The sequence below is a fragment of the Salmo salar genome, chromosome 25, assembly GCF_965601325.2.
Source record: "Salmo salar chromosome 25, fSalSal1, whole genome shotgun sequence".
NCBI lineage: Eukaryota > Metazoa > Chordata > Actinopteri > Salmoniformes > Salmonidae > Salmo > Salmo salar.
The window spans coordinates 32,205,857-32,230,430 of NC_138315.1; the positions used below are offsets into that span (position 1 = coordinate 32,205,857).

Here is a 24,574-nt window from a genome sequence, read left to right on the forward strand (position 1 = left end):
GTAATTAAAAACTAGTGATAGATGTGCAGAATATGAATGTGCAAGTAGAGATACTGGGGTGCAAAGGAGCAAAAATAAATAACAGTATGGGGATGAGGTAGTTGGATGGGCTATTTACAGATGGGCTATGTACAGGTGCAGTGATCTGTGAGCTGCTCTGACAGCTGGTGCTTAAAGTTAGTGAGGGAGATATGAGTCTCCAGCTACAGTGATTTTTGCAATTTGTTCCAATCATTGGCAGCAGAGAACTGGAAGGAAAGGCAGCCAAAGGAGGAATTGGCTTTGGGGGTGACCAGTGAATATACCTGCTGGAGCGTGTGCTGCTATGATGACTAGTGAGCTTGAGATAAGGTGGGGCTTTACCTAGCAATTAAGAAGAGTGTGAAACGTTTTTAAATGTTTTAAAAGCTGAGAGTTGGCCAGGGATTCTAAAACTTTGGAAAGGAAAAATCATTTGGAAGTTGTATGGTAAATATCTAAGTCAGAAGGATTTTTTCTTAACATCAATCTTTAGCGAAGCACTTAGTAAATCAAGTGGTTGAAATGAAAATGAAGTATGTGATTCTTTCAGTGCGTCATTCTCTCCAATCTGTTCTGAGGTGTCTAAAGGACTCCCTCTAGTGGAATGATGCATGACAGAGGCCTGGACTAAACAGACCTAATAGAGAGAAGCAGTATACCATCCACTGTCTATAGGCAGTGGACCATAGACCACCCTCTCTACCTCTTCATCAGCACTAACACAGCTCAAATCAAATGTTATTTGTCACATGCGCCGAATAAAATAGGTGTAGACCTTAGCGTGAAATGCTTACTTACAAGCTCTTAACCAACAATTCAGTTTTACGAAAATAAGTTAATCAATTATTTACAACAAAAAAAAAGTAACAATAACGAGGTTCTATACAGGGGGTACCGGTACCGAGTCAATGTGCGGGAGTACAGGTAATTTGTACATGTAGGTAAGAGTAAAGTGACTATGCATAGATGATAAACAGCGAGTAGCAGCATTGTTAATGCATAGTCCGGGTAGCCATTTGATTAACTGTTCAGCTGTCTTATGGCTTGGGGGTAGAAGCTGGAGCCTTTTGGACCTAGACTTGGCACTCTGGTATCTTCATGAAGTCACTCACCCCACCTCTCTTTCCTAACATTACTCTTCAGGGGATTGGTGTTGTTCCCCTTACAATATTTGGAGTGTGCTGCTACGACAGTTCATACTTTTCATTACAGTGGGGTTCTAGTGTGGGTGTCAATGTGGAACACCGTATCTGCAGGGAGTGTGGTACACCTTTGTCCCATGTGTGCAATATAATAATGTATAGTAACCACATATGTCCCTGTGTGTAGATGCCTCCTACGTGGATCCACTGGGGGCTCCGATGGAGAGACCAAAGACTGCAGCTAAGAAGCGCAATGAAGATGATGACTTTGCTGATGAAGAGCTGGGAGATGACCTACTACCGGAGTAGCCAGCTGCAGTTCCCCTGCTTTTCTCCTCCCCTCTTCCTTGAAGATTAAATGAGTTGGGTGTTCTTAAAAAAATAAAAAAAGTATATTTACAAATGGAAACTGAGTTTGACTCGAGCCTCCCTTATACATTCAGACAAACCTATGGCGTAAACGGAGATGATTATTTTCCCATATGTGTGTCTGGATGCGTTTATCAACTGGAAACTTTGTGGAAATTCCATTGTCATTAACTCTATGCTACCTTCAAGATAGTAATACAGTTAACACAATTTAGAGGCTCTTCATTTAAATGAATACTTTATAGGCTACAGATGTTTATATTTTTTGCAATGCAATATTTATTGTAATTTGCTACAGGCAAATGCTGTGTGCTGATTGAGGTAAATAAGCACATGTATCTCTCTGATTTGTCTTGTGAACTATTTTCAAATGACTTGAAAATTATAAAATGTTTTTTCACCATACATTTTGCCCTTGTTAATTGTGGATGTATAGCACATGGGGATGTGTGAAACTTACCCCTCAGCCTGGTGTCCCCACTTGGTAAGATGCTTCAGGAGTGCGGTCACGTGTGCTAGCAAGGCAGAGGTCCCAAGTTCGCACCAGGTATGGGCCCAATAATGAGGAAGTGGCATAGTAGGGAAGTAGGGTTGCTTCAACACCTCCTGACAATGTTTAATTAAAAAAATTATACACTGCCGGTCTAAAGTTTGAAAACTTACTCTTTCAAGGGTTTCTTTATTTTTACTATTTTCTACATTGTAGAATAATAGTGAAGACATCAAAACTATGAAATAACACATGGAGTCATGTAGTAACCAAAAAAGTGTTAAACAATTCAAAATATATTTTAGATTCTTCAAATAGCCACCTTTTGCCTTGACGGCTTTGCACACTCTTGGCATTCTTTCAACCAGCTTTACCTGGAATGCTTTTCCAACAGTCTTAAGAGTCCCCACATATGCTGAGCACTTGTTGGCGGCTTTTCCTTCACTCTGCGGTCCGACTCATCCCAAACCATCTCAATTTGGTTGAGGTCGGAGGCTTATGGTAGAGAAATTAACATCCAATTAACTGGCAAGAGCTATGGTGGACATTCCTGCTGTCAGCATGCCAATTGCATGCTCCCTCAACTTGAAACATCTGTGGCAACCACATTTTAGTGTCCCCAGCACAAGGTGCATGTGTGTAATGATCATGTTTCTTGATATGGGACCAACACTTTACATGTTGCATTTATTTTTGTTCGGTATACAGTAGTGTCTTCAGCACCATTAAGAAAACAAATTGGGCAAAAATGGTGAATGTGTCAAGAATGACCAGTACCGCGTCGGGGGGGGGGGGGGGGGGCTACTCATGCATAGCGCTATGTATCTGTGGCCATGGGGTCCACCCATGTTCTCCTGCTGGAGAAAGACTGGGTGCTGCTCTGTGCATCCGAGTTTGAAGAGAGCAGTCTCTGCTCCAATGACAAGAACATAAACTATCCACGGGCAGCAAGCCTGTAGAAAAGGGCTGTGTAATATGTATGAAAATGCATGGTTGGCTGTGTAAGCAGCAGTAGTTTTGAACCCAGGAGGATTTCAACACACTAATATACTAATTGACACTGCTGGTATTACATGATACTCTAAGCATGTTCCCAGGTCCTGCAAATGAAATCCAACAGATTTTTACAACCGTTTAGACATTTATTTTCTGTGTAAATGAAATATTATTTACACTGAAGTCAAATATGAATACCATTATTCACTTCATAATTATGTTATGGGATAAGAAATCATTTTAAAAACAACCTCCAGAGTCCGATACCATTGGTCCCCAAAATGAAACCTTGTCTGACAGGCAATAGAAATTGCCCAACAAGATGAGCCTTCCTTGCGACTATCACAGACATCGGTCAAGTCAGAACTGAGGCATTGATGGACGTCAGACATCAATAGTCAATAAGGCCATACATGAAGGGTTGTAAGAGCCTCAGGACATGAGGTTTGAGGGGTAGTTAGTGAAACAGCGGAACTCGTTGGCCAGGTTTTTGTTGTGTTTAGGCAGGAAGCTGCATATCTTCAGACCCATCAAATTCTCTGCATGCTCCTCCATGATGGCTCCTGAAGTAGTAGATAAAACAAAGGATATTAGATTTTTTTAAAAGCTGCAGAGAGCGGCATGTCATTCTGGTATGTGTAAGAATGCCCGTATTCAGTGTTGTGTGCGGTATGGAGAAGGGCACAAGCCCGAGGACAGACACAGCAATGTGAGGCTCACCTGTGCAGAGCAGCACCTTGCCCTTAGCCAGGTACTTCACAGTCTGGGCGACCTTATTGAGGCACTCCTCAGACAGGTAGGGGGGGTCAGCTAGGACAAAGTCGAAACTCTGTGGGGCTACATCCTCTGGGAGAGCAAGGGGCTCGTTGTAGTCATAGAAGATGAACTCTTGGCCGTAGGTGGCGAAACGGCGGTCGTACTCTAGAACCACAGCCGACACGCCGTCAGAGCCTTCCACCACCCCCTGCTTCAGCTTCTGGTACACACTGGGTGCGCTCAGACAGGCTATCCTGGAAAGTAACATCACAAGCTTTAGAAGGGCAGTCTGTAGTGAATTACACCCCAGCCATGGCAGACACCTGACTGTGTAGATGCATAGTACATATCCCCCTCACCTGCCACCTTTCCCAGCTTCGTGAATAACCTCTTCAACTAGCCGTGTTGCTGTCTCATCGCTGTACCAGAATTGGCTCATACGCTGATGGACAGATATATCAAGCAATGTAAATACAGCCATAATGTAGCAATAGAGGGAAGTGGAGGGAGAATAGCCAGTAGACCAGCTGATAAAGTTATCTAACATCACGGTCAACATACCCAGTCCTCTTCCACCGCCCCCACCGAGTACTTGTCCACTGGTGCTGTGCTCTGCACAAGCCCGTCTCTCTCCTCTGTGTAAAACTCCTGCAGGGCAGCCAGGGTGGCCGCCGACAGCTGAGGGATATCGTCGTCGCTGTCACTCATGGCTTCAAACTTGCTGGAAGGTCGATGGCAGCCACCTACACTTAACACTAATTGGAACGCTAGTTAGTGAACTGTAACTTAGCTACCGTAGCTAGTTAGCGTCAGTGTGTTGTTACTAAAGAAAACAGCAATGCTAGCTAGTTAGCCAGAACGTGCAAGACCGACATATTTGCCTACTGTAAAATAGTATAGTACCTTTGCGTGGTGTGTTGCTGGTTTCTGAAAATAAATATTAACTGTCGCTACTGATTAATCGCTTACAACACGTGTCAAGCAATAATAACATACAATACAGTTACAGTGTCCGAGGAAGGACATATGGTATTCTACATGAGCGATTTTCTCAGGCTGCGCAGTAGTGATATGCTTTTAGCGAACGATTCGTTCTTTTTGAACAACTCTTTTTACTGACTCGAGATTCATGATTCAATTTTCTGAGCGACTCGTTCATTGTAATCGTTCGTTTAACCTGTTTATGCTAGCTGCAATGTCATACACACCGAGGTAGAATATAATCCTACAGCAGGATAAATACACGTTCCTTCGGATCAACTGCTCAGAGACGTGCTCCGACTATGCGCATAGAAAAATAGATCATTAGCATAGAGAATAAAAATACATGTTTAGAACTGATAATTGATCGCATGCTGCAAGAATGACTGCAATTAATTGATTATTGAACGTTATGAGATGGACACAGCTCAACAAACTCCACCCCTAGAACGAATCGTTTGGTGGGCTGTAGTTCATCACCCTCATGGGAGTCAAACTATGTAGTCCGTCAAGAGTCGTTTACAATCTAGTCTGGTTGCGGCCACTAGACCTCGTTTGAAATGTATCAATAAATATTATTTGTACGCCTAGCAATCAACACATGTACATAGTTTAAAGCACACGTTTACACGTCCATAAAAAATTAAAGCTCCCATAAACCCATAGAATCATGGCTCTTTCGAGTTCAGTTCATCGTTCGCCGATTAACAAAATGAAAGATTTATTAAAAAAAAAAAAAGCCTCACTTCCCATCACTACTGTGCATGAATGACAGTCAAAATTATTTGTATAATTAAATACATTAAAATCATTTCTACATTAATTTCAACCATTTTTATTTTGGATTTTATGTTTTCAACAACCACGATCAAAACGGGATATGGAAATTTTTCCATATTCTGTATAACATGGACGAAAATGAAAACAATGTAAACAGAAAAGGAAAAACTAAGTATTTTACATAATACGTTTATGTACACTTTTACATTTCAATACAATTCATTCAGGCATTCCAAAATAACCAGGGTTGTGCTCAAAACAGAGGAAGGGCAGTGAGTCAGTCTCAAATGCATGGTTAAAACAAAGTGGTTACAGTGCCTTCAGAAAGTATACAGACACCTTGACTATTTCAACATTGTTAAATTACAGCCTTATTCTAAAATGGATTAAATTGTCCCCCCTCAAATTGACACACAATACCCCATAATGACAAAGCAAAAACTTGTTTATAGAATATTTTTTCTAATTTACAAAAACAATATGTAAATATCACATTTACATTAGTTTTCAGACCCTTTAATAAAGTACTTTGTTGAAGCACCTTTGACAGCGATTTACAGCTTCAAGTCTTCTTGGGTATAATACTACAAGCTTGGCACACCTGTATTTGGGGAGTATCTCCCATTCGTCTCTGCAGATCTTCTCAAGCTCTGTCAGGTTGGATGGGGAGCGTTGCTGCACAGCTATTTTCAGGTCTCTCAAGAGATGTTCGATCGGGTTCAAGTCCGGGCTCTGGCTGGGCCTCTCAAGTACATTCAGAGACTTGTCCAGAAGCCACTCCTGCGTTGTCCTGTTGCAAGGTGAACCTTCACCCCAGTCTGAGGTCCTGAGCACTCTGGACAAGGTTTTCATCAATGATTCCTCTATATTTTTCTCCGTTCATCTTTGCCTCGATCATTACCAGTCTCCCAGTCTCTGCCGCTGAAAAACACCCCCACAGCATGATGCTGCTACCACCGTGCTTCACCGTAGGGATGGTGCCAGGTTTCCTCCAGACATGATGCTTGGCATTCAGGCCAAAGAGTTCAATCTTGGTTTCATCAGACCAGAGAATCTTGTTTCTCATGGTCTGAGAGTCTTTAGGTGCCTTTTGGCAAACTCAGAGTGGAAGGTTCTCCCATCTCCACAGAGGAACTCTAGAGCTCTGTCAGAGTGACCATTGGGTTCTTGTTCACCTCCCTCTTGTTCACCTCCCTGACCAAATTACAAAAAAATGTAATGCCCTTCACCCCCGATTGCTCAGTTTGGCCGGGCGGCCAGCTCAGACATGCACTGTCAACTGTGGGACCTTCCCTGTAGCTCAGTTGGTAGAGCATGGTGTTTGCAACGCCAGGGTTGTGGGTTCGATTCCCACGGGGGGCCAGCAAAAAAAAAAAATGTATGAAATTGTATGAAATGTATGCATTCACTACTGTAAGTCGCTCTGGATAAGAGCGTCTGCTAAATGACTAAAAAAAAAAAAAAATGATATAGACAGGTGTGTGCCTTTCCAAATCATGTCCAATCAATTGAATTTACCACAGGTGGACTCCAATCAAGTTGTAGAAACATCTCAAGGATGAACAATGGAAACAGGATGCACCTGAGCTCCATTTTGAGTCTCATAGCAAAGGGTCTGAATACTTATGTAAATAAGGTATCTGTTTACAGTTTTTAATAAATTAGCAAACATTAAAAAATAAAAAAATAAAAATGTTCGCACTTTATGGGGTATTGTGTGTAGATTGCTGAGGAAATTGTTTTGTTTAATCCATTTTAGAATAAGGCTGTAACTTAACAAAATGTGAAAAGTCAAGGGGTCTGAAAACTTTTTGAAGGCACTATGTTCCTTTTTTGGTTCATTATTGCTTCAGTTATAGGGACTTGAACTTCCATCCAGTGTGTTTTGAAGTGGAAAGAGTGGCTGTGACATAGAAAAATACAACTAGAGAGAGTATGCTAAACTTCAGGGGCCCAACCTTCCTAAGGGCCTAAGGCCTCCAATAATTGTCTGTGTCTTGGCTGTGGGCAGTCAGGACTGAAATGGTTCTAGGGAGACAGAGGGTGGCAGAGAATAGAACTACAATCCAGAATGATAAAGAAATCTAATAAAACGTTTTCAAATTCACCCTCTTTCTTAAAGTGAACTCATCATAACCATAAAAATGCAGCTTCTCTGCCATCTATCTTATAAAACTTTTCAGTCATTGTTTTAAACATATATTTTCCCCACTTTTTTAAAACATATATACACCCTTGATGAACATGATGTGATTTGTTTTTTGTCATCGGCCCTCCCATTTAACAGATTCAGCAGCCCGAAGGTGGCGGGATCGAGCCTCTCGTTGTCATGGAGATCTGTGTGTGTGTGCTTCCACCGTGTTCTTGGTATGTGACAGGCACAGTCGTTGCTGTATGTAAGACACGTCTAAGCTTGGCCACACTGGAGTCGACACACAACACAAACAAGAAAACAAAGGCACTCTTGGGGGGGGGTGTAGAGGCAGGGAGAGAGGGAGAGGCATAGCGTTCTCAGAACAGATTGGCACCTCCTCCTGTTATGTTCATCCCAACCCTCCCACTGGCAAACTCAAAAAAATGATTGGCTGAGGGGATGAGTCCATCCCTCTCTGATCCCCCCTCCCCCACTGTATGTGTGCGCTGGGGGCCTCTGATGAAAAAGGAGGGGATGGGGGAGGAGCAGGCGTGGAAACCTGCCCAAACGACACCATAGTCCAGTCCACACCCCTGCTCCCTTCAGTGTCTCAACCTTCCCCCTTTTTGTCACAGTCTAACAGTGCAGCTCCTCAGCTCTGTCGGTCTCTGTTTCATGGTTTGGCGTGGTCAAGGTAGATCGTCTGTGAGCGGGTTGGACATAGAAATAGGTGCTAGGGAGGAGGGGAGTTTGGGGGCTAGTGGTTATTTGACACAGAGCAGCCCACCTACGTTGGACACAAACTCCTCTAGGCTCTTGAGGAAGTCCACCTTCTGCTTGCGGTCCATGCTCGGGGGCGTGCTGCTGGCTGTCAGCTTGTTAAAGGCGTCGGCCAGTCGCTGGAAGATGACGACGTCTCGCTGGGTGGCGAGCAGAGACTCCACCAGCTCCTTGTACTCCGCCTGGAGAGAGGATAGGGAATTACGTCATCATATGAGGACGACAGGAGGTACAATGTCCACATAGTCTTTTGATGATGGTGATCTAAGATACATGTGCGTGGGAAGTATAAAAACTAAGCATACTCACTTGATGTAGGCACACTAGTGTATAGAGAGCTTCTCCCGCTGCCACTGTGATCTCTGTGTTGTGTTTCTGCAGTACCAGCATGTCAAACACCAACTAGAGAGGGGGAGAGAAAGAGATTATCCATTACAAAACATTTCCTCTTTTTGAGCACAATCAAACGAGGCAGACCCTGTAGTTAGGAGGAAATCCCAGTAGGGGGTGCCTCACCTTGAGGAAGTGGCGTGTAGCGATGAATAGGGGCGTGTCTTTCTCCTGGGTCTTGGCACACTGCTCGGCCAGGGGGGACAGAGCCTCCAGACACAGCTGGCTGACCTCTGAACTCATGGATGTCATGCCCAGCTCTAGGGAGTACATGAGACTCTTGAACAGCTCCTCTGGTAGCTGGGGGATCTTCTCAGGAAAAATCTCACAGATGAACGTGATGAGCTTGTAGTACTGGTTACACAGAGACGGGAACTGGAAACACACAGCGACAAGCCAGTTAAACAACCATTGTAGTACAGTGACTATGTAGATTACTACTTCAAGGAAGGGAGCATTGTACATCTATTGGCCCTGGGTCTTACCTTGAGCAGGTCCTGAGACATGAGCGGCAGAATGATGTTGACCCCAAACAGAACTACGTCTGCAGCCGACACCGACCGACCTGCCGCTCCCGAACCCTGCTCCCGGAACACCTCATCTATTCCAACATCAACACGCAAACACAAGAGAGGACTTTGTAAGTATTGACTACTAACTAGGAACCTAAAATATCATACAGAAACGTTGACTGATTTTGGAGATGAAAACACACACCTGTGTCTGAGAAGTCAATGAACTCCTTAGAGAGCAGGTTGGTGAGCAGCTCCATGATGAGCAGCAGGTCCTGGTACTGGTCCTCCTCAGCAGCCACATCAGCCCTCTTCCTGCCCAGGTTGTTCTTAGAGTAGACCTGCAGCAGAGTCAGGCACGCCTCGTACAGCTTCATAGACTTGGACTGGGGGGGCGGAGTGGGAGAAGAGGTAGCTGTTGACTCGTCTTCCCAGTGAAATCTCCCACACACAGCTACCAGACTCTTATTTACGATGGCTAATACTGCATAATTTAACCTCTCTAGGGTAGGGGGCAGTATTTTCACATCCGGATAAAAAACGTACCCGATTTAATCTGGTTATTACTACTGCCCAGAAACTAGAATAAAACAACATTTGTGGATGAAGTAGAAGTCCTGGGAGTGCATTCTGACGAAGAACACAAAGGTAATCCAATTTGTCTTATAGTAATTCTGAGTTTAGTGAACGCCAAACTTGGTGGGTGTCAAATTAGCTAGCCCGTGATGGCGAGCTATCTACTCAGAATATTGCAAAATGTGCTTTTGCCGAAAAGCTATTTTAAAGTCTGACACCGCGATTGCATAAAGGAGTTCTGTATCTATAATTCTTAAAATAATTGTTATGTTTTTTGTGAACGTTTATCGTGAGTAATTTAGTAAATTCACCGGAAGTTTTCGGTATGTTTGCTAGTTCTGAACGTCACATGCTAATGTAAAAAGCTGTTTTTTGATATAAATATGAACTTGATTGAAGAAAATATGCATGTATTGCATAACATAATGTCCTAGGAGTGTCATCTGATGAAGATCATCAAAGGTTAGTGCTGCATTTAGCTGTGGTTTTGGTTTTTGTGACATTATATGCTAGCTTGAAAAATGGGTGTGTGATTATTTCTGGCTGGGTACTCTGCTGACATAATCTAATGTTTTGCTTTCGTTGTAAAGCCTTTTTGAAATCGGACAATGTGGTTAGATTAACGAGAGTCTTGTCTTTAAAATGGTGTAAAATAGTCATATGTTTGAGAAATTGAAGTAATAGCATTTCTAAGGTATTTGAATATCGCGCCACTCGATTCCACTGGCTGTTGACTAGGTGGGACGATTTCGTCCCACATACCCTAGAGAGGTTAAACACTTGCCCCCAAATTCACCCTTTCTCTTATTCACGTGTAAATATTGGACTATAAACTGTGTCTTCCTGTATTATACTTATGATAAAATGTTTATTCTATTCTACTGAGCTATTTACTTTGTTCATATAATAAAGTGTGTGATTTTTATTAAAGTGATCCTCACCTCTCCCAGGTAGCAGATCTGTTTGTGGGCGACCTCCACGAACACCTCGATGATGAGGTTGATCGTCTCGGGCGTGTTGCGGTACACCTCCATCAGGCCGATGCAGCTGGACAGGAAGTCCATGAGGAAGCTGAAGAGAGACGCCACGTTGTCAATCTGCGTTGCCTCGGCGATGCCACACAGAGCCTCCAGGGTGGCGACGATCTCCCGCTTCACACTCTCCTCCTGACAGATCTGAGGAAAGTTCTCCTGGTTGATCAGGTTGAGGAAGCGCTGCTGGAGGGGGTGCAGCACCTGGAGGGAGAGGAACAGAGAGGTGATCAATCAATCACATCCAATCAATCAACAACATTTGTCACAAAGTGCTTTACAGTAACGTGGCTCCAACCCCCAAAGGAGAGAGGGCATGAAGAGAGAAAGATCGGGCTATTTTCCTTCCCAACTCTTCTCTAATGGTCTACTGTACTGTACACACTCTACAGTCAGAGCAGCTGGAAGACAGCTGCCATCTCGTTCTTAGATCTCTCCCAATGGCTTTGGAGTCATCTTGCACTACTATACAAAGGCCTTCAAGATCATTATGAGGATCATTATCACACCATAGACTCTAGGGAGATCTAATGGTTTTGGTTAAATCATTTGGCTTCACCGTTTGTTACTACTGAAGTCTATGGGGAGAGTAGTTAAACAGAATCACCACAGTAGGGAAGTTACAGGGAAAAGACAATTGAGATCTCACAATGTGCTACCAGCTGAAGTCTATTTGTAAAGACAGACTATATAAAGGAAATCTGAAGGGAAATGACACTTGAGAGCTGTCAGGTCGTGTCCTTTGAGGGACGTGTGTGAGTTAGTTCCATTCAGGGATTCAGAGTGGGGGATTCCGTGTGTGTTGTCTCTGGCTTCTATAGGGTTCCCCACCTCTGTCCAGTACTGCTGTTTGGTGTCTGAGTCCATGTGTGCAAAGCCCCCCAGAACCAGGGCCTTCATCAGGGACCTCTGTACTGAGCTGGACAGCAGGTCCAGGGGAGGGCTGCGGCTGGCAAACTGCTTTGCCAAGTTCCACCAGTTCTCACACTGTACCACAATGTTGGCCCTGAGAAAGGAAGGATGGACAAAGGTTCGTTGGCATTTGATATCATTGGCGAGATAATGAAAAACTAAAAAACTATCATTCCACCACAAGAGGGCGATGTTTCTAGCGCCAAAGCTTAGGCTCATATCCTATCTAGTTTTTTGTGTGTGCATATTTCAAGTCAGGATACAGAATTGAGTCAGTGTCTCACCTCTCCCTCTTCTCCACCAGACAGACCAGTAGCTCCACCTGATCAGTCAGTCAGTCAGTCAGTCAGTCAGTCAGTCAGTCAGCCAGCCAGTCAGTCAGTGTCTCACCTCTCCCTCTTCTCCACCAGACAGACCAGTAGCTCCACCTGATCAGTCAGTCAGTCAGCCAGCCAGTCAGTCAGTCAGTCAGTCAGTCAGTCAGTCAGTCAGCCAGCCAGCCAGTCAGTGTCTCACCTCTCCCTCTTCTCCACCAGACAGACCAGTAGCTCCACCGTGTCGTTGGCCAGTTCAGGTTCAGAGCTCCACACAGACAGGTTGTTGATCACCTTCTCCAGCAGGTATCCCACAATCCACTGGGCCCCCTCCGTGTCCGCCCCAAATGCCATGCTCAGGGGGATACTGATCTAAAGGAGGGATGAAAAGAGTGAGAAAGTGGTGTGAAATGGTGGAGGGATAGATGAAAATCCCTGCAACACTTTAAAAGATCAGATGTCAGAAATAGCCATTGTCCAGTCCAGTGATATACTGCACTCCTCCTCACAATGCCACGATCCACAGGAAACCAGCTTCTACAACACACTTCCAGAGAGTACACTGGTGTCAAGGTGACAGAGCACGGGTGGTCTAAACGTGATCGAACTGGTGGTGTAAACATGAACGTGATGGAACACCATCCCTAGCATTTTCACCACCTCAAGTGTCCATTAGCGTTCAGTGACTATCACAAAGACTATTTATGACGTCATCTGTCAAAGCCATGCCCGGGACATTACCATGCCAGTGTTCTGAGGGCCTTCTGTGGGCCTTAGGCACTTAGAGGGTTGTAGTGAGAAGTATTGTATTATGGACGACAAATCAGACAGTGGTGTCTGGTGTTAGTTGTACCTGTTCGTAGAGTTTCTCGTCCACCAGTAGGTAAGTCTTGGCCCAGCGTCTGAGGAACCACACAATGTCCTTCCCCATCTGAGGGCTGAGCAGCTCTGTCAGACTGGCCCTCGTAGCCCTGGACTCCACCTCTGATGTCCTCAACACCGCTGACAACAACCTGACAGAGAGAGGGTGGGAGGGAGGGAAGGAGGGAGGGAGAGAGGGTGGGAGGGAGGGAAGGAGAGAGAGGGTGGGAGGGAGGGAAGGAGGGAGAGAGAGGGTGGGAGGGAGGGAGGGAAGGAGAGAGAGGGTGGGAGGGAGGGAAGGAGGGAGAGAGAGGGTGGGAGGGAGGGAAGGAGAGAGAGGGTGGGAGGGAGGGAAGGAGGGAGAGAGAGGGTGGGAGGGAGGGAAGGAGAGAGAGGGTGGGAGGGAGGGAAGGAGGGAGAGAGAGGGTGGGAGGGAAGGAGAGAGAGGGTGGGAGGGAGGGAAGGAGGGAGAGAGAGGGTGGGAAGGAGGGAGAGAGAGGGTGGGAGGGAGGGAAGGAAGGAGGGAGAGAGAGGGTGGGAGGGAGGGAAGGAAGGAGGGAGAGAGGGTGGGAGGGAGGGAAGGAGGGAGGGAGAGAGGGTGGGAGGGAAGGAGAGAGAGGGTGGGAGGGAGGGAAGGAGAGAGAGGGTGGGAGGGAGGGAAGGAGGGAGAGAGAGGGTGGGAGGGAAGGAGAGAGAGGGTGGGAGGGAGGGAAGGAGGGAGAGAGAGGGTGGGAAGGAGGGAGAGAGAGGGTGGGAGGGAGGGAAGGAAGGAGGGAGAGAGAGGGTGGGAGGGAGGGAAGGAAGGAGGGAGAGAGGGTGGGAGGGAGGGAAGGAGGGAGAGAGAGAGAGGGTGGGAGAGAGAGGGTGGGAGGGAAGGAAGGAGGGAGAGAGAGGGTGGGAGGGAAGGAAGGAGAGAGGGTGGGAGGGAAGGAGGGAGAGAGGGTGGGAGGGAAGGAGAGAGAGGGTGGGAGGGAAGGAGGGAGAGAAGGAGAGAGAGGGTGGGAGGGAAGGAGAGAGAGGGTGGGAGGGAAGGAGGGAGAGGGTGGGAGGGAAGGAGAGAGAGAAGTGAAAGGTAAAGGAGAAAAATAAATGGAAAAAGAGGAAAATGGACAGAGAGAGACGGATAGAGAGAATAAAAAGAGGACGAGGAGAGAGGTAACGAGGTAACGAGGGAAGTGATAAGGAGCCAAGGCCAGGACACGGAGAAGAACAAAAGAAAGAGGTGGGAATTCAGTGTCTGTTGAAATCAGTCACTCAGACAACAAATGACCACGTTGACCCACTCTGTTAAAGGCCAGAGAGACATACGGCTTAGTGCATCTTAGTGTTCTGTATGTGAGAGATGGGCCTCAGGACATGCCCACGCAGCACCACAGTGCACTGTTTCACATTGTTTGCAAAAACAAAAGCCCATTGACATTAACAGCGTCGGGGTCGCACAGTGTTATTAGGAAACCCGATGCCGGCCTCTTGTTTTTCCAATCCTCTGTCCCCGTGCCTCCTCACCCCCACAGAGAACAATCCTCTGTCCCCGTGCCTCCTCACCCCCACAGAGAACAATCCTCTGTCCCCGTGCCTCCTCACCCCCACAGAGAACAATCCTCTGTCCCCGTGCCTCCTCACCCCCACAGAGAACAATCCTCTGTCCCCGTGCCTCCTCACCCCCACAGAGAACAATCCTCTGTCCCCGTGCCTCCTCACCCCCACAGAGAACAATCCTCTGTCCCCGTGCCTCCTCACCCCCACAAAACAATCCTCTGTCCCCGTGCCTCCTCACCCCCACAGAGAACAATCCTCTGTCCCTGTGCCTCCTCACCCCCACAGAGAACAATCCTCTGTCCCCGTGCCTCCTCACCCCCACAAAACAATCCTCTGTCCCCGTGCCTCCTCACCCCCACAGAACAATCCTTTGTCCCTGTGCCCCCTCACCCCCACAAAACAATCCTTTGTCCTGTGCCACCTCACCCCCACAAAACAATCCTTTGTCCCTGTGCCCCCTCACCCCCACAAAACAATCCTTTGTCCCTGTGCCCCCTCACCCCCACAAAACAATCCTCTGTCCCTGTGCCCCTTCACCCCCACAAAACAATCCTCTGTCCCCGTGCCTCCACACCCCCACAGAACAATCCTCTGTCCCTTCACCCCAACAAAACAATCCTTTGTCCCTGTGCCCCCTCACCCCCACAAAACAATCCTTTGTCCCTGTGCCCCCTCACCCCCACAAAACAATCCTTTGTCCCTGTGCACCCCCACAGAACAATCCTCTCTGTCCCTGTGTCCCTTCACCCCCACAAAACAATCCTCTGTCCCTGTGCCCCTTCACCCCCACAAAACAATCCTCTGTCCCCGTGCCTCCACACCCCCACAGAACAATCCTCTGTCCCTTCACCCCAACAAAACAATCCTTTGTCCCTGTGCCCCCTCACCCCCACAAAACAATCCTTTGTCCCTGTGCCCCCTCACCCCCACAAAACAATCCTTTGTCCCTGTGCACCCCCACAGAACAATCCTCTCTGTCCCTGTGTCCCTTCACCCCCACAGAAAAATCCTCGGTCCCCGTGCCGCCCCTCACCCCCACAGAATAATCCTCTGTCCCCGTGCCTCCTCAAAAAACAATCCTCTCTGTCCCTGTGTCCCTTCACCCCCACAGAACAATCCTCTGTCCCCGTGCCTCCTCAAAAAACAATCCTCTCTGTCCCTGTGTCCCTTCACCCCCACAGAACAATCTTCTGTCCCTGTGCCCCCACAGAACAATCCTCTCTGTTCCTGTGTCCCTTCACCCCCACAAAACAATCCTCTGTCCCTGTGTCCCTTCACCCCCACAAAACAATCCTCTGTGTCCCTTCACCCCCACAAAACAATCCTCTGTGTCCCTTCACCCCCACAGAACAATCCTCTGTGTCCCTTCACCCCCACAGAACAATCCTCTGTGTCCCTTCACCCCCACAGAACAATCCTCTGTCCCAGTCCCTCCTCACCCCCACAGAGAACAAACCAGAGGCCCTTTCCACAACCCCAACCACCTCCAAAATTCCCTATATGATTGCATGTACCCCCCCAACCCCACACACACATGACCCCAGCCCTCTCCTAGTCTTAGCAGCACCTGGCCCTGCCCTAATTGAATAACATGTTAGGGAGTGGTGGTCTGGTCCGGGGCTGGGAGGGCTGGCGCCGGGGTCTGCTCTAAGGCTGGCTAGGTCGCTACGCCATCATGCATCCAAGGGCCTGTGTGTGTGTTAGCAACTGGCATGGCTGGGTCTGTGCCAGGGCATTCCCCCTCTGCAGCACTGGCACCACACCCCCAGGGAGCCACACCCGCATCGCTGGGGACCAGTGATCAAACACACACACACACACACGGGTGGATCATTGGCCTCGCACTGTACGTAATATTTCCCCTAACATTGTACTGTACTGTAGGGGCGAGGACCCCCTACCTAGATCTAAAAAAAGTTTGGCTTCTGTTGGTTTCTATGGACAGTTTCCATGCCAGATGGCCTGTGTAGTGTTATGTGGGCCGTTGTGCCCTGCCTGGAAAATAATCTAAGGGAAAGGCTGCCGCCATGCCATGCCACGGGGCAGAGGGTTTTATGAGACACACTCCAGACAGACAGAGCACTGGTGTGAACGTGACAGAGCTCTACAACCAGGGCTTAGTGAACAAGTCCACAGCTTAAAGCTCAGCTGCTGTAGACAGTGTGGAGAGACTGTCCAAGCTGTCCATTAGATCAGAGACAGACAGTGAGGGTAGACTGTCCATTAGATCAGTGACTCAGATAGTGCTAAGCGATTGACCGAAATGGTCTGTTATTTTTTGGTTTTGAAACAACTAATTGACCGACGTTGGTTCAATTACTTGAATTCCATTTAGTTTGAGTTTTTTCCTTCTTCTGTGGGCTCGATGCGCACATTGTGCAGTTTCTCTAGATATAGCACAGTTCGGGCTTGATCTGATTTATGTCGTAGGGAGTTGTAGTTTCCAACAGGCCAATAGTCTACATAGTTTAGCGCAGAAAACGTGGTAATTAACTACAATGATCATAATCCATTGCGCGCCTGCTTGTCCGGTCTGTGTTTCTTTTACGCCTGCTACGTAAGAGGGAAGAATGCGTGATCGAGAGCAGCTGCATCGCAAGCCATCTCTACCTGAAAATACATGATCTAAGTGACTGATAGTTGGAATTCAGCAGTCCTAAAAATATGCCTTATTTAAGTTGAAGAACGACTAAAATAGTCATTTTGTCAGGCAGCAGCTCTATAGAGATGAGATGACTTGGAATGAAATAATAAAGTCATCAAATAAAACAAATGTAATATACAACTGAAATATTTTATTAAAGTAATGTAAACAATCTATGTTTAATAAGGGATAATCAGACTACCATCATGGGACTTTAATTAATAGTTTTATTCTGCATTTCTACAGCATTCAAACCACAACGCATAGCGAGGGCATTTCCTTTTTTTAAAACCATGATTATTTGTAATAATCGAACCGACCTCAAAAAGCACTAATTTCAGACCCATAGCAGCGACGGGCAACTCGGGTCCACTGACAGGAGGCAGAATATCACTTGGTTTCAGTTCTCTCTTTCAAACCAAACATCTCATTTAGATGTGGGAATCCAGGTGTTCGCAATTAAGTGCCAGACAGCAAATCAGGAGACATTCAGCCTGTACTGTACACAGCCTTTTGACCAATCATAGTCCCTCCCTTACCTGATGACAGAGTCTGTCCTGTTGCACCCTGGGATAGAGGAGGCCTTCTCCCCGGGGGAGCCCAGTATCTGCAGGGTGGTGTTGATGTCTACCTCAGTAGAGTGGTTGATAGAATACTCCATCACCTCCGCCGGGATCAGAGGAGTCTCACCCTGAGGGTCATCTGCCAGGACGTAGCCTGAACCCCCCCACACACACATTCAATAATTAGCATTCACAACTACACTCTGACAACTAGGACTATGGCTAGCCAGAAACAATCCATTAAGGAGGTACTTTTGGAAGACAACATTTTCCATCACAGCAAAACTCCTACAGTGGAGCTTTCCACTGATACATTACAACCAATGTCATTCTTCACCAGTGTTACGCAAAGCACTGCTAAGATCCCCTAGAAAGACTCTAAGCACACTAAGAGAGAGAACCAACTAAGGGTGTATGACTCCAAATGAAGTTAGGCACCAAAGGGCAATTCTGTGGCCACTGAGAATGCTACAATGTACTAAACAGCAGCAGTTGTACAACTGGTGGCCTGGCCCTTCCCGAAACAACATTCCTGCCATGCACCAATACACCAGCGCAGCCTGCCTCCCAGCCTAAATTTAGTCCCGAAAAACAACTAAGGAGATCTAAGGACAAAGTCTATGCCCCCCAGAGTGCAGTTCTAGGTTTCATGTTATGCTAACAGAACATAATTGACTGAATGCTAAAAGAATTGTTACATAATAAAACCATACCTAAAACAACAAGGGAGCACTGATGGAACTGAGCCATGTATCCAACATAGAGCACTAGCCTTATTAATGTTGGGAATCATCCTTATAGTAATCCACTGACCTGAGACCAGGATGAGCCAGTGGATGTCTTCGTAGAGGTCGTCCAGGACCTTGCGGTCCACTGATCCGGGGTTAGACGAGTTCATGAGGTGCTGCTGGGTCCTCTGGAGCTGGCCGTGGAGCCGCGTCACCCGGTCCTCCAACAGACTGACCACACACACACACACACACACACACACACACACACACACACACACACACACGTCAGAATCATGAAGTCACTTACAGAGCTTGGGGATAGCCTAAAAGCAAGAGGTGTGTGTGTACCTGGTCAGTAGGGGGATACAGTGGTTGGCTGCGATGCGTCCTAACATGCCGATGCTGGCCAGCTGGTCTGAGAACAGCTCTCTGTCGTCCTCCTGTAACTCGTTAATCTCATCCTCCTCATGAGATGCCACACCGTTTGCTGTCTGGAGAGGACAGGAGAAAGAAAGAAAAACAGAAAAAGAGAGCGTGAAGGAATATGTGAAGGAGTGAGAGAACGTGAGAGAGCGTGAAGGAATATGTGAAGGAGTGAGAGAACGTGAGAGAGCGTGAAGGAATATGTGAAGGAGTGAGAGAACGTGAGAGAGCGTGAAGGAATATGTGAAGGAGTGAGAGAACGTGAGAGAGCGTGAAGGAATATGTGAAGGAGTGAGAGAACGTGAGAGAGCGTGAAGGAATATGTGAAGGAGTGAGAGAACGTGAGAGAGCGTGAAGGAATATGTGAAGGAGTGAGAGAACGTGAGAGAGCGTGAAGGAATATGTGAAGGAGTGAGAGAACGTGAGAGAGCGTGAAGGAATATGTGAAGGAGTGAGAGAACGTGAGAGAGCGTGAAGGAATATGTGAAGGAGTGAGAGAACGTGAGAGAGCGTGAAGGAATATGTGAAGGAGTGAGAGAACGTGAGAGAGCGTGAAGGAATATGTGAAGGAGTGAGAGAACGTGAGAGAGCGTGAAGGAATATGTGAAGGAGTGAGAGAACGTGAGAGAGCGTGAAGGAATATGTGAAGGAGTGAGAGAACGTGAGAGAGCGTGAAGGAATATGTGAAGGAGTGAGAGAACGTGAGAGAGCGTGAAGGAATATGTGAAGGAGTGGGAGAACGTGAGAGAGCGTGAAGGAATATGTGAAGGAGTGGGAGAACGTGGATCATAGTGGATCGACTGTTTACAAGCATTAACATATCAATTAACCATAACAATTGACTGATTATTTGAGTCTAGGTCAAATCAAATGTTATTGGTCACATACACATGGTTAGCAGATGTTAATGTGAGTGTAGCTAAATGCTTGTGCTTCTAGTTCCGACCATGCAGTAATATCTAACAAGTAATCTAACAATTTCACAACAACTACCTTATACACACAAGTGTAAAGGAATGAATAAGAATATGTACATATAAATATATGGATGAGCGATGGCCGAACGGCATAGGCAAGATGCAGTAGATGGTATAGAGTACAGTATATACATATACATATGAGATGAGTAATGTGGGGTAGGTTGACAGGTGTGTGTGTGTGTCTCACCAGATTGCGGGTGCCGTCGGGGGCGGCCAGGTGACACTGGATGTAGGAGTTGAAGACCTGAACGGCGGGTTGGACGAAGCAGCCGCGGGGGAAATGTTCATCGTCCTGAACCAGGGTCAGCCATGACTCTAACAGCTTGTCATACGCCTCCATGTATACCATGTCATCCTTATCCAGCTGGGCAGGGGGAGAGAGACAGACTCATTGAATGTGCCTTTTCAATGCAACAACAATACGTGAAACATTTTCTCCATGGATCCACTATGTTCCTTGCAGTAATGTTCCTGCTGTAAGGTTAGCGGTGTAATGCTGACCACTTCCTCCAGGGCGGCGCTGCGTCCGAAGGAGCAGGTGAGGAGGGTGAGACAGTTGATGAAGGAGGTGAAGAGCTCGCTGGGCAGGGCGGTCAGGATGACACGGGGGAAAGTGCTGATCAGGTTGGAGATGATGTTAGAGATACCTACTGCCTCAGAGTCCTCCATCTCTATCCTGGGACACAAACAAAACACAACCTTAGAGGAATGTTGGCCAATTTGATTCCAAATCAGACCGTTTTTGAAAGTATTTCACAAATGTTTTTGAAGCAGGTATGGTACTAAACCAGACACTGTGCTCTGCTGCCCAGTGTGTGAGCACTGAGCTGTACCTGTTGCCTTGGGGTTAGGGCCATGTTTCCACAGCCCCAGTTAGAGCACAGTCTGGAGGCCTGCTGTAGCTAGCCTACTGCCTAGCACCGTGCAGCTCGCTAACCCCCATCAGATGGATTTAAATTGCAAGCAGAGCTGTTCAATCACTGCAGATTGGCCATCCTGCCCGCATGGTTTTCCGATGATGCAACTGGAAAAAAGCTCCAGGAATAGGTGATTACGGAGAAGGGAGAGAGAGACCCTTACTCACTCCGCCTAGCAAGTCACGAGTTCCGAGCACACAAGTGTGTATGTGTGTTTTATTTATACATTAGAGCTGAGTCCTCTTGATTCAGATAAGAACTACTTTAACGGAGGACAGCCGAGTCGATTACACACAAAATCACATTACTCATTACTCTACCAGCCTCCAGTCCAAATAATCACTTACAATCACACACAGCCCATAATGATCAACATGCAGTACAGATTAATCTACGTGTCATCTTAAAACAACTGCCCAAGTTCAAAACTCATTTAGAGCTTCTTGAACGCACAGAGGGCAGCAGTGTTTCTAGCCCTGGATTGGGTCCATTGAAACCAACCAGTTAGTCTAAGGTCCTAACAGACTCACCCATTGATCATGCTGAGAAGCCCCTCCACCAGGTGGGCCAGGTAGGAGACCTGAGCGGTCTCATCAGGGAAGATGGGGCCGTGCATGGAGGCCAGCTGGGCCAGGCACTGCAGGGAGTCCTGGGCCATGTCCGAGTCCTCACGGATCTTTCTGTGCACCTGAGGAGACAAGTAGAGGGTTGTGTTAAATAGTTGTTTTTAAGCAAGTGATGACATACAGCTCTCTCCTCAGAAGACTTTTTCCTTATGATGACGACAATAATGATGGTGGTTGTGAGACCATGAAGGTAAAATGAGCAGAAACTGGGTTGAAATAATGTCTTGTGCATCTCCGACAAAGCACAACACACAAACCGGCCCATGCCAATCATGCCCCATAACACCTGACCAGGACACAAAGGACAGTCACAGCTCTCGGTTTCCATTCAGTCCACGTTAACCCTGACACTTTTCCCAGCTACTTGGGAGTCAAATTACACCGAGGTCTGAGGACTGCCACTGATGACCAGAACAATAGACAGAATTTTAAGACCAATTGAAGTGACAGACTCACTGTCTTTTGAAGCGATAAGAACAGAGAATCAATGCTCGAAGCGCTGGTCCCCGAACCCAGACACAGTAACCCTGGATGTCACCACAAACAATCCCAATCGATAACAGAGCCCGTCTGAATCTCTCCAAGGCAGTCTCAGCCAAAGCCAGAGTGGATCTTCTCAGAAACGGATTGGTAGTCAGAGTCGACTTGTTATTCTCTGTCACAGAGGTTGCATGGTGAATTGGCTGCGTGGACACCGAGCGGTGAGCAGACTTCAGCTCTACTGTGGAGCAACATGTGTTTTCACTGACAAGCAGCGCAATGTGCACGCTTGGCTCTGAACGCTCAGAACTGTCTATTCTCGGTTTCTTTTACTGTTATTGTCCCTGAAAAACCCCAGTGCTAGCCCCACAAGTCCAACGCAACCGTTTGCATGCCACCCAACAGCTCCAGAACTCTCCCTTCTTCCTCTGAGAGACCCCCTCTCTCAACCTCCCTTTTGTTCTCGCTCTCCCTTTCTTCTCCAGCTGTAGTGGCTAGTTGTCAGCCACTGTGATCCGAGGGCTCTGATGCTAACGTAGCGAAGCGCAGCCGAGAGACCTCACTGCTGCTGGGTAGTGCTGCTGCTTCCCTCTCCAGAGTGTGAAGTCATTCTCTGGAGGAGAGAAGTGAAGGGGAGGAGAGAGTGAGGGAGGAGAAGGAGAGAAGTGAAGGGGAGGAGAGAGTGAGGGAGGAGGAGGAGAGAAAGCGAGTGCAAGGCCAAAGATTGTATGCCGCACGCGCTCTAAAAACAGCTGCACCAACGAACATCCGCACAACGCTAGCTATGCCAATCGCCTTGAGTCCGACTATAGTTAGAGACAGGCAGGGGGTAGAGGGTAAATCAAAACAAGACTGGGCACTCCTCTGCGCAGAGAGAATGAGTCTCCTATTTATAGCAGGAGACAAAGCCTGGTGTCTGTTTCCTCGGGGGATTGGAGGCCTTTCTGGGTTTTTTCCATCAACTGAGCGCTTCCGTCGGATTGTCTCTCTCCTTCTCGCTCTCTTGTTCATTCAGATCCAGTTACTGCCGCCCAGGGTGGAATCAGCCATCGTCAAAACATCATAGGTCCAGCGCTCCAGACGCAGCCCTGATTGTGTTTACTGGGCAAACATAGCTCTAGTGTGAGTGTGTACTAGACGCTGATATGTTCTGACTTAAAGCAGACGCAACCCTGGGCAAGAGAAGCAGTACACACAGAGACACTAACAGAATCACAAATTAAAGCCACCCTCTCATCAGTCCAAACCCAATACAAGCCAAAACCAAAGCAAACCACTAACAAAAACAGCAGAAGGCAAAATTACAGCTGGTAGGGAAAATGTTATCTTATCACTCATTTCACTAGGTGTCAAAAGAACAGAGTGGCATATTTCCCTGATCTTCTGCCCCTAGCCAAGTTACCCTCCCTGGCCTAGACCACTGTCTCAGAGTGGAACTGAGAATGCTCTTCTCACAGTCTACCTCCAACATTCATCCGTTTCTGTTTCCTTCAGTCACTGAACGGGAAGCTTCAACTTCATAATGTAAAGGAGTGGATGTATGTACTTGGAGAGAGACTTCTGACCTTCAACATTCCTTAGACCACTTAGCCTCCAGAGTGGAGTTGTTTAAAGGAAGACTGACACCCACAGAGTAGGGAGATGGACCCCCTCAGGGTCCTGTTAACGGGGCCCCCTAATCCCAGGGTTAGGGTGTAATCCTGCCATCGCTCTCTTTGAACTCTGACCCTGGCAGCGCGTGCCTGGACGGCCCCCTCCCTGGGCCGTCACCCTCACAGCTGAGGATTGAGAAGCAGCAGCTGAGCACCCCAAAACACACAAAACAGTTGCACACACACACACACACACCACACACACACAGACGGACAAAACAAACTGTTGCACACACAGACAGACACCACTCTTACATTAACCACATAAATACCACATTGTGGAGGTAAGAAACACCACAACTCTTGTTAGGCTGGTCGGTGGTCAGACACAATACAATAGAGATTTTCTGGTCCCAAACCACTCAATGAAAGGAGAGGGATTTACACACATCCAAAATGTAAAATTCTACAATACAAAATATATATTATGATTCCAAACAGCTCAAAACATCTATTGGCTTCTCAACCTCACTCATCCAAAATTATATCTCATGCCAGTTGTAGAAACTGAGCGATGCAGAATAGAGAAGTCTCCAGCGATGTGATATGGCCTGGAGGAGAAGGGAACAGTATATGGCAGGAGACTGGGACTTGAAAACACATACAGGAGAGAGTAGAGTGGAGCAGTATTCGGCAGAGGCACACAGAGAGCCTGGATGTTGAGGGAGAGCTGACGGATTTCTTCCACACTTAATCTCGCTCACACCACTAAGCCAGGACGGCAGCTTCACACACACACACACACACACACACACACACACACACACACACACACACACACACACACACACACACACACACACACACACACACACACACACACACACACACACACACACAGACACAGACACACACACACACACATTTCACTGCCATATCTACACGTCACCTAGGAAAAATACTACATTGCAATATCAAGATTATTTGTAATAAATGCGTCACTATAAAATGTCCCGTTTCACATGCCTCATTAT

At 47.0% G+C, this 24,574-nt stretch overlaps 3 protein-coding genes across 14 annotated transcripts in view; 1 reads left to right on the forward strand and 2 right to left on the reverse strand.

Annotated features, from left to right (window-relative positions):
* ift88 (intraflagellar transport 88 homolog) overlaps positions 1–1,576 on the forward strand; it is a 30,152-nt gene extending 28,576 nt beyond the window's left edge. For 10 of the 11 annotated variants that reach the window (XM_014173975.2, XM_014173978.2, XM_014173977.2 and 7 more), the window contains one exon: positions 1,351–1,572. In XM_014173975.2, coding sequence (XP_014029450.1) covers positions 1,351–1,472 — 122 coding nt within the window. In that variant the 3' untranslated portion in view covers positions 1,473–1,572. Of the gene's footprint in view, positions 1–1,350 lie in introns of all 11 variants that reach the window. The other variant, NM_001173761.1, reaches the window with a different exon arrangement.
* A 1,567-nt stretch (positions 1,577–3,143) lies between these two features.
* eef1akmt1 (EEF1A lysine methyltransferase 1) lies at positions 3,144–4,863 on the reverse strand. 2 transcript variants are annotated; one of them, XM_014173970.3, is made up of 5 exons: positions 4,678–4,863; positions 4,336–4,529; positions 4,134–4,216; positions 3,739–4,028; positions 3,144–3,581 (listed from the first exon to the last, which is right to left on the reverse strand). In XM_014173970.3, the coding sequence occupies exons 2-5, from the start codon at positions 4,480–4,482 to the stop codon at positions 3,451–3,453; spliced, it is 651 nt and encodes a 216-aa protein (XP_014029445.1). In that variant the 5' UTR covers positions 4,483–4,529; positions 4,678–4,863; the 3' UTR covers positions 3,144–3,450.
* A 711-nt stretch (positions 4,864–5,574) lies between these two features.
* xpo4 (exportin 4) overlaps positions 5,575–24,574 on the reverse strand; it is a 46,454-nt gene continuing 27,454 nt past the window's right edge. The window contains exons 8-22 of the mRNA XM_014174045.3: positions 21,373–21,530; positions 20,427–20,601; positions 20,113–20,289; positions 18,871–19,013; positions 18,605–18,750; positions 17,768–17,945; positions 13,038–13,197; positions 12,387–12,556; positions 11,790–11,964; positions 10,869–11,162; positions 9,557–9,737; positions 9,325–9,440; positions 8,966–9,214; positions 8,759–8,851; positions 5,575–8,631 (exon numbers count right to left, since the gene is read on the reverse strand). Of these exons, the coding sequence (XP_014029520.2) occupies positions 8,434–8,631; positions 8,759–8,851; positions 8,966–9,214; positions 9,325–9,440; positions 9,557–9,737; positions 10,869–11,162; positions 11,790–11,964; positions 12,387–12,556; positions 13,038–13,197; positions 17,768–17,945; positions 18,605–18,750; positions 18,871–19,013; positions 20,113–20,289; positions 20,427–20,601; positions 21,373–21,530 (2,613 nt within the window). The 3' untranslated portion in view covers positions 5,575–8,433. The remainder of the gene's footprint in view (positions 8,632–8,758; positions 8,852–8,965; positions 9,215–9,324; positions 9,441–9,556; positions 9,738–10,868; positions 11,163–11,789; positions 11,965–12,386; positions 12,557–13,037; positions 13,198–17,767; positions 17,946–18,604; positions 18,751–18,870; positions 19,014–20,112; positions 20,290–20,426; positions 20,602–21,372; positions 21,531–24,574) is intronic.

Bases quoted from the DNA above. Each gene is read 5' to 3' on its own strand.
- eef1akmt1 (XM_014173970.3), bottom strand. From the start codon at position 4,482: ATGAGTGACAGCGACGACGATATCCCTCAGCTGTCGGCGGCCACCCTG. The intron at 4,217-4,335 runs GTATGTTGACCG...TCTGTCCATCAG, and splicing joins GGGCGGTGGAAGAGGACTGG to CGTATGAGCCAATTCTGGTA. The intron at 3,582-3,738 runs GTGAGCCTCACA...CTACTACTTCAG, and splicing joins CAAGGTGCTGCTCTGCACAG to GAGCCATCATGGAGGAGCAT.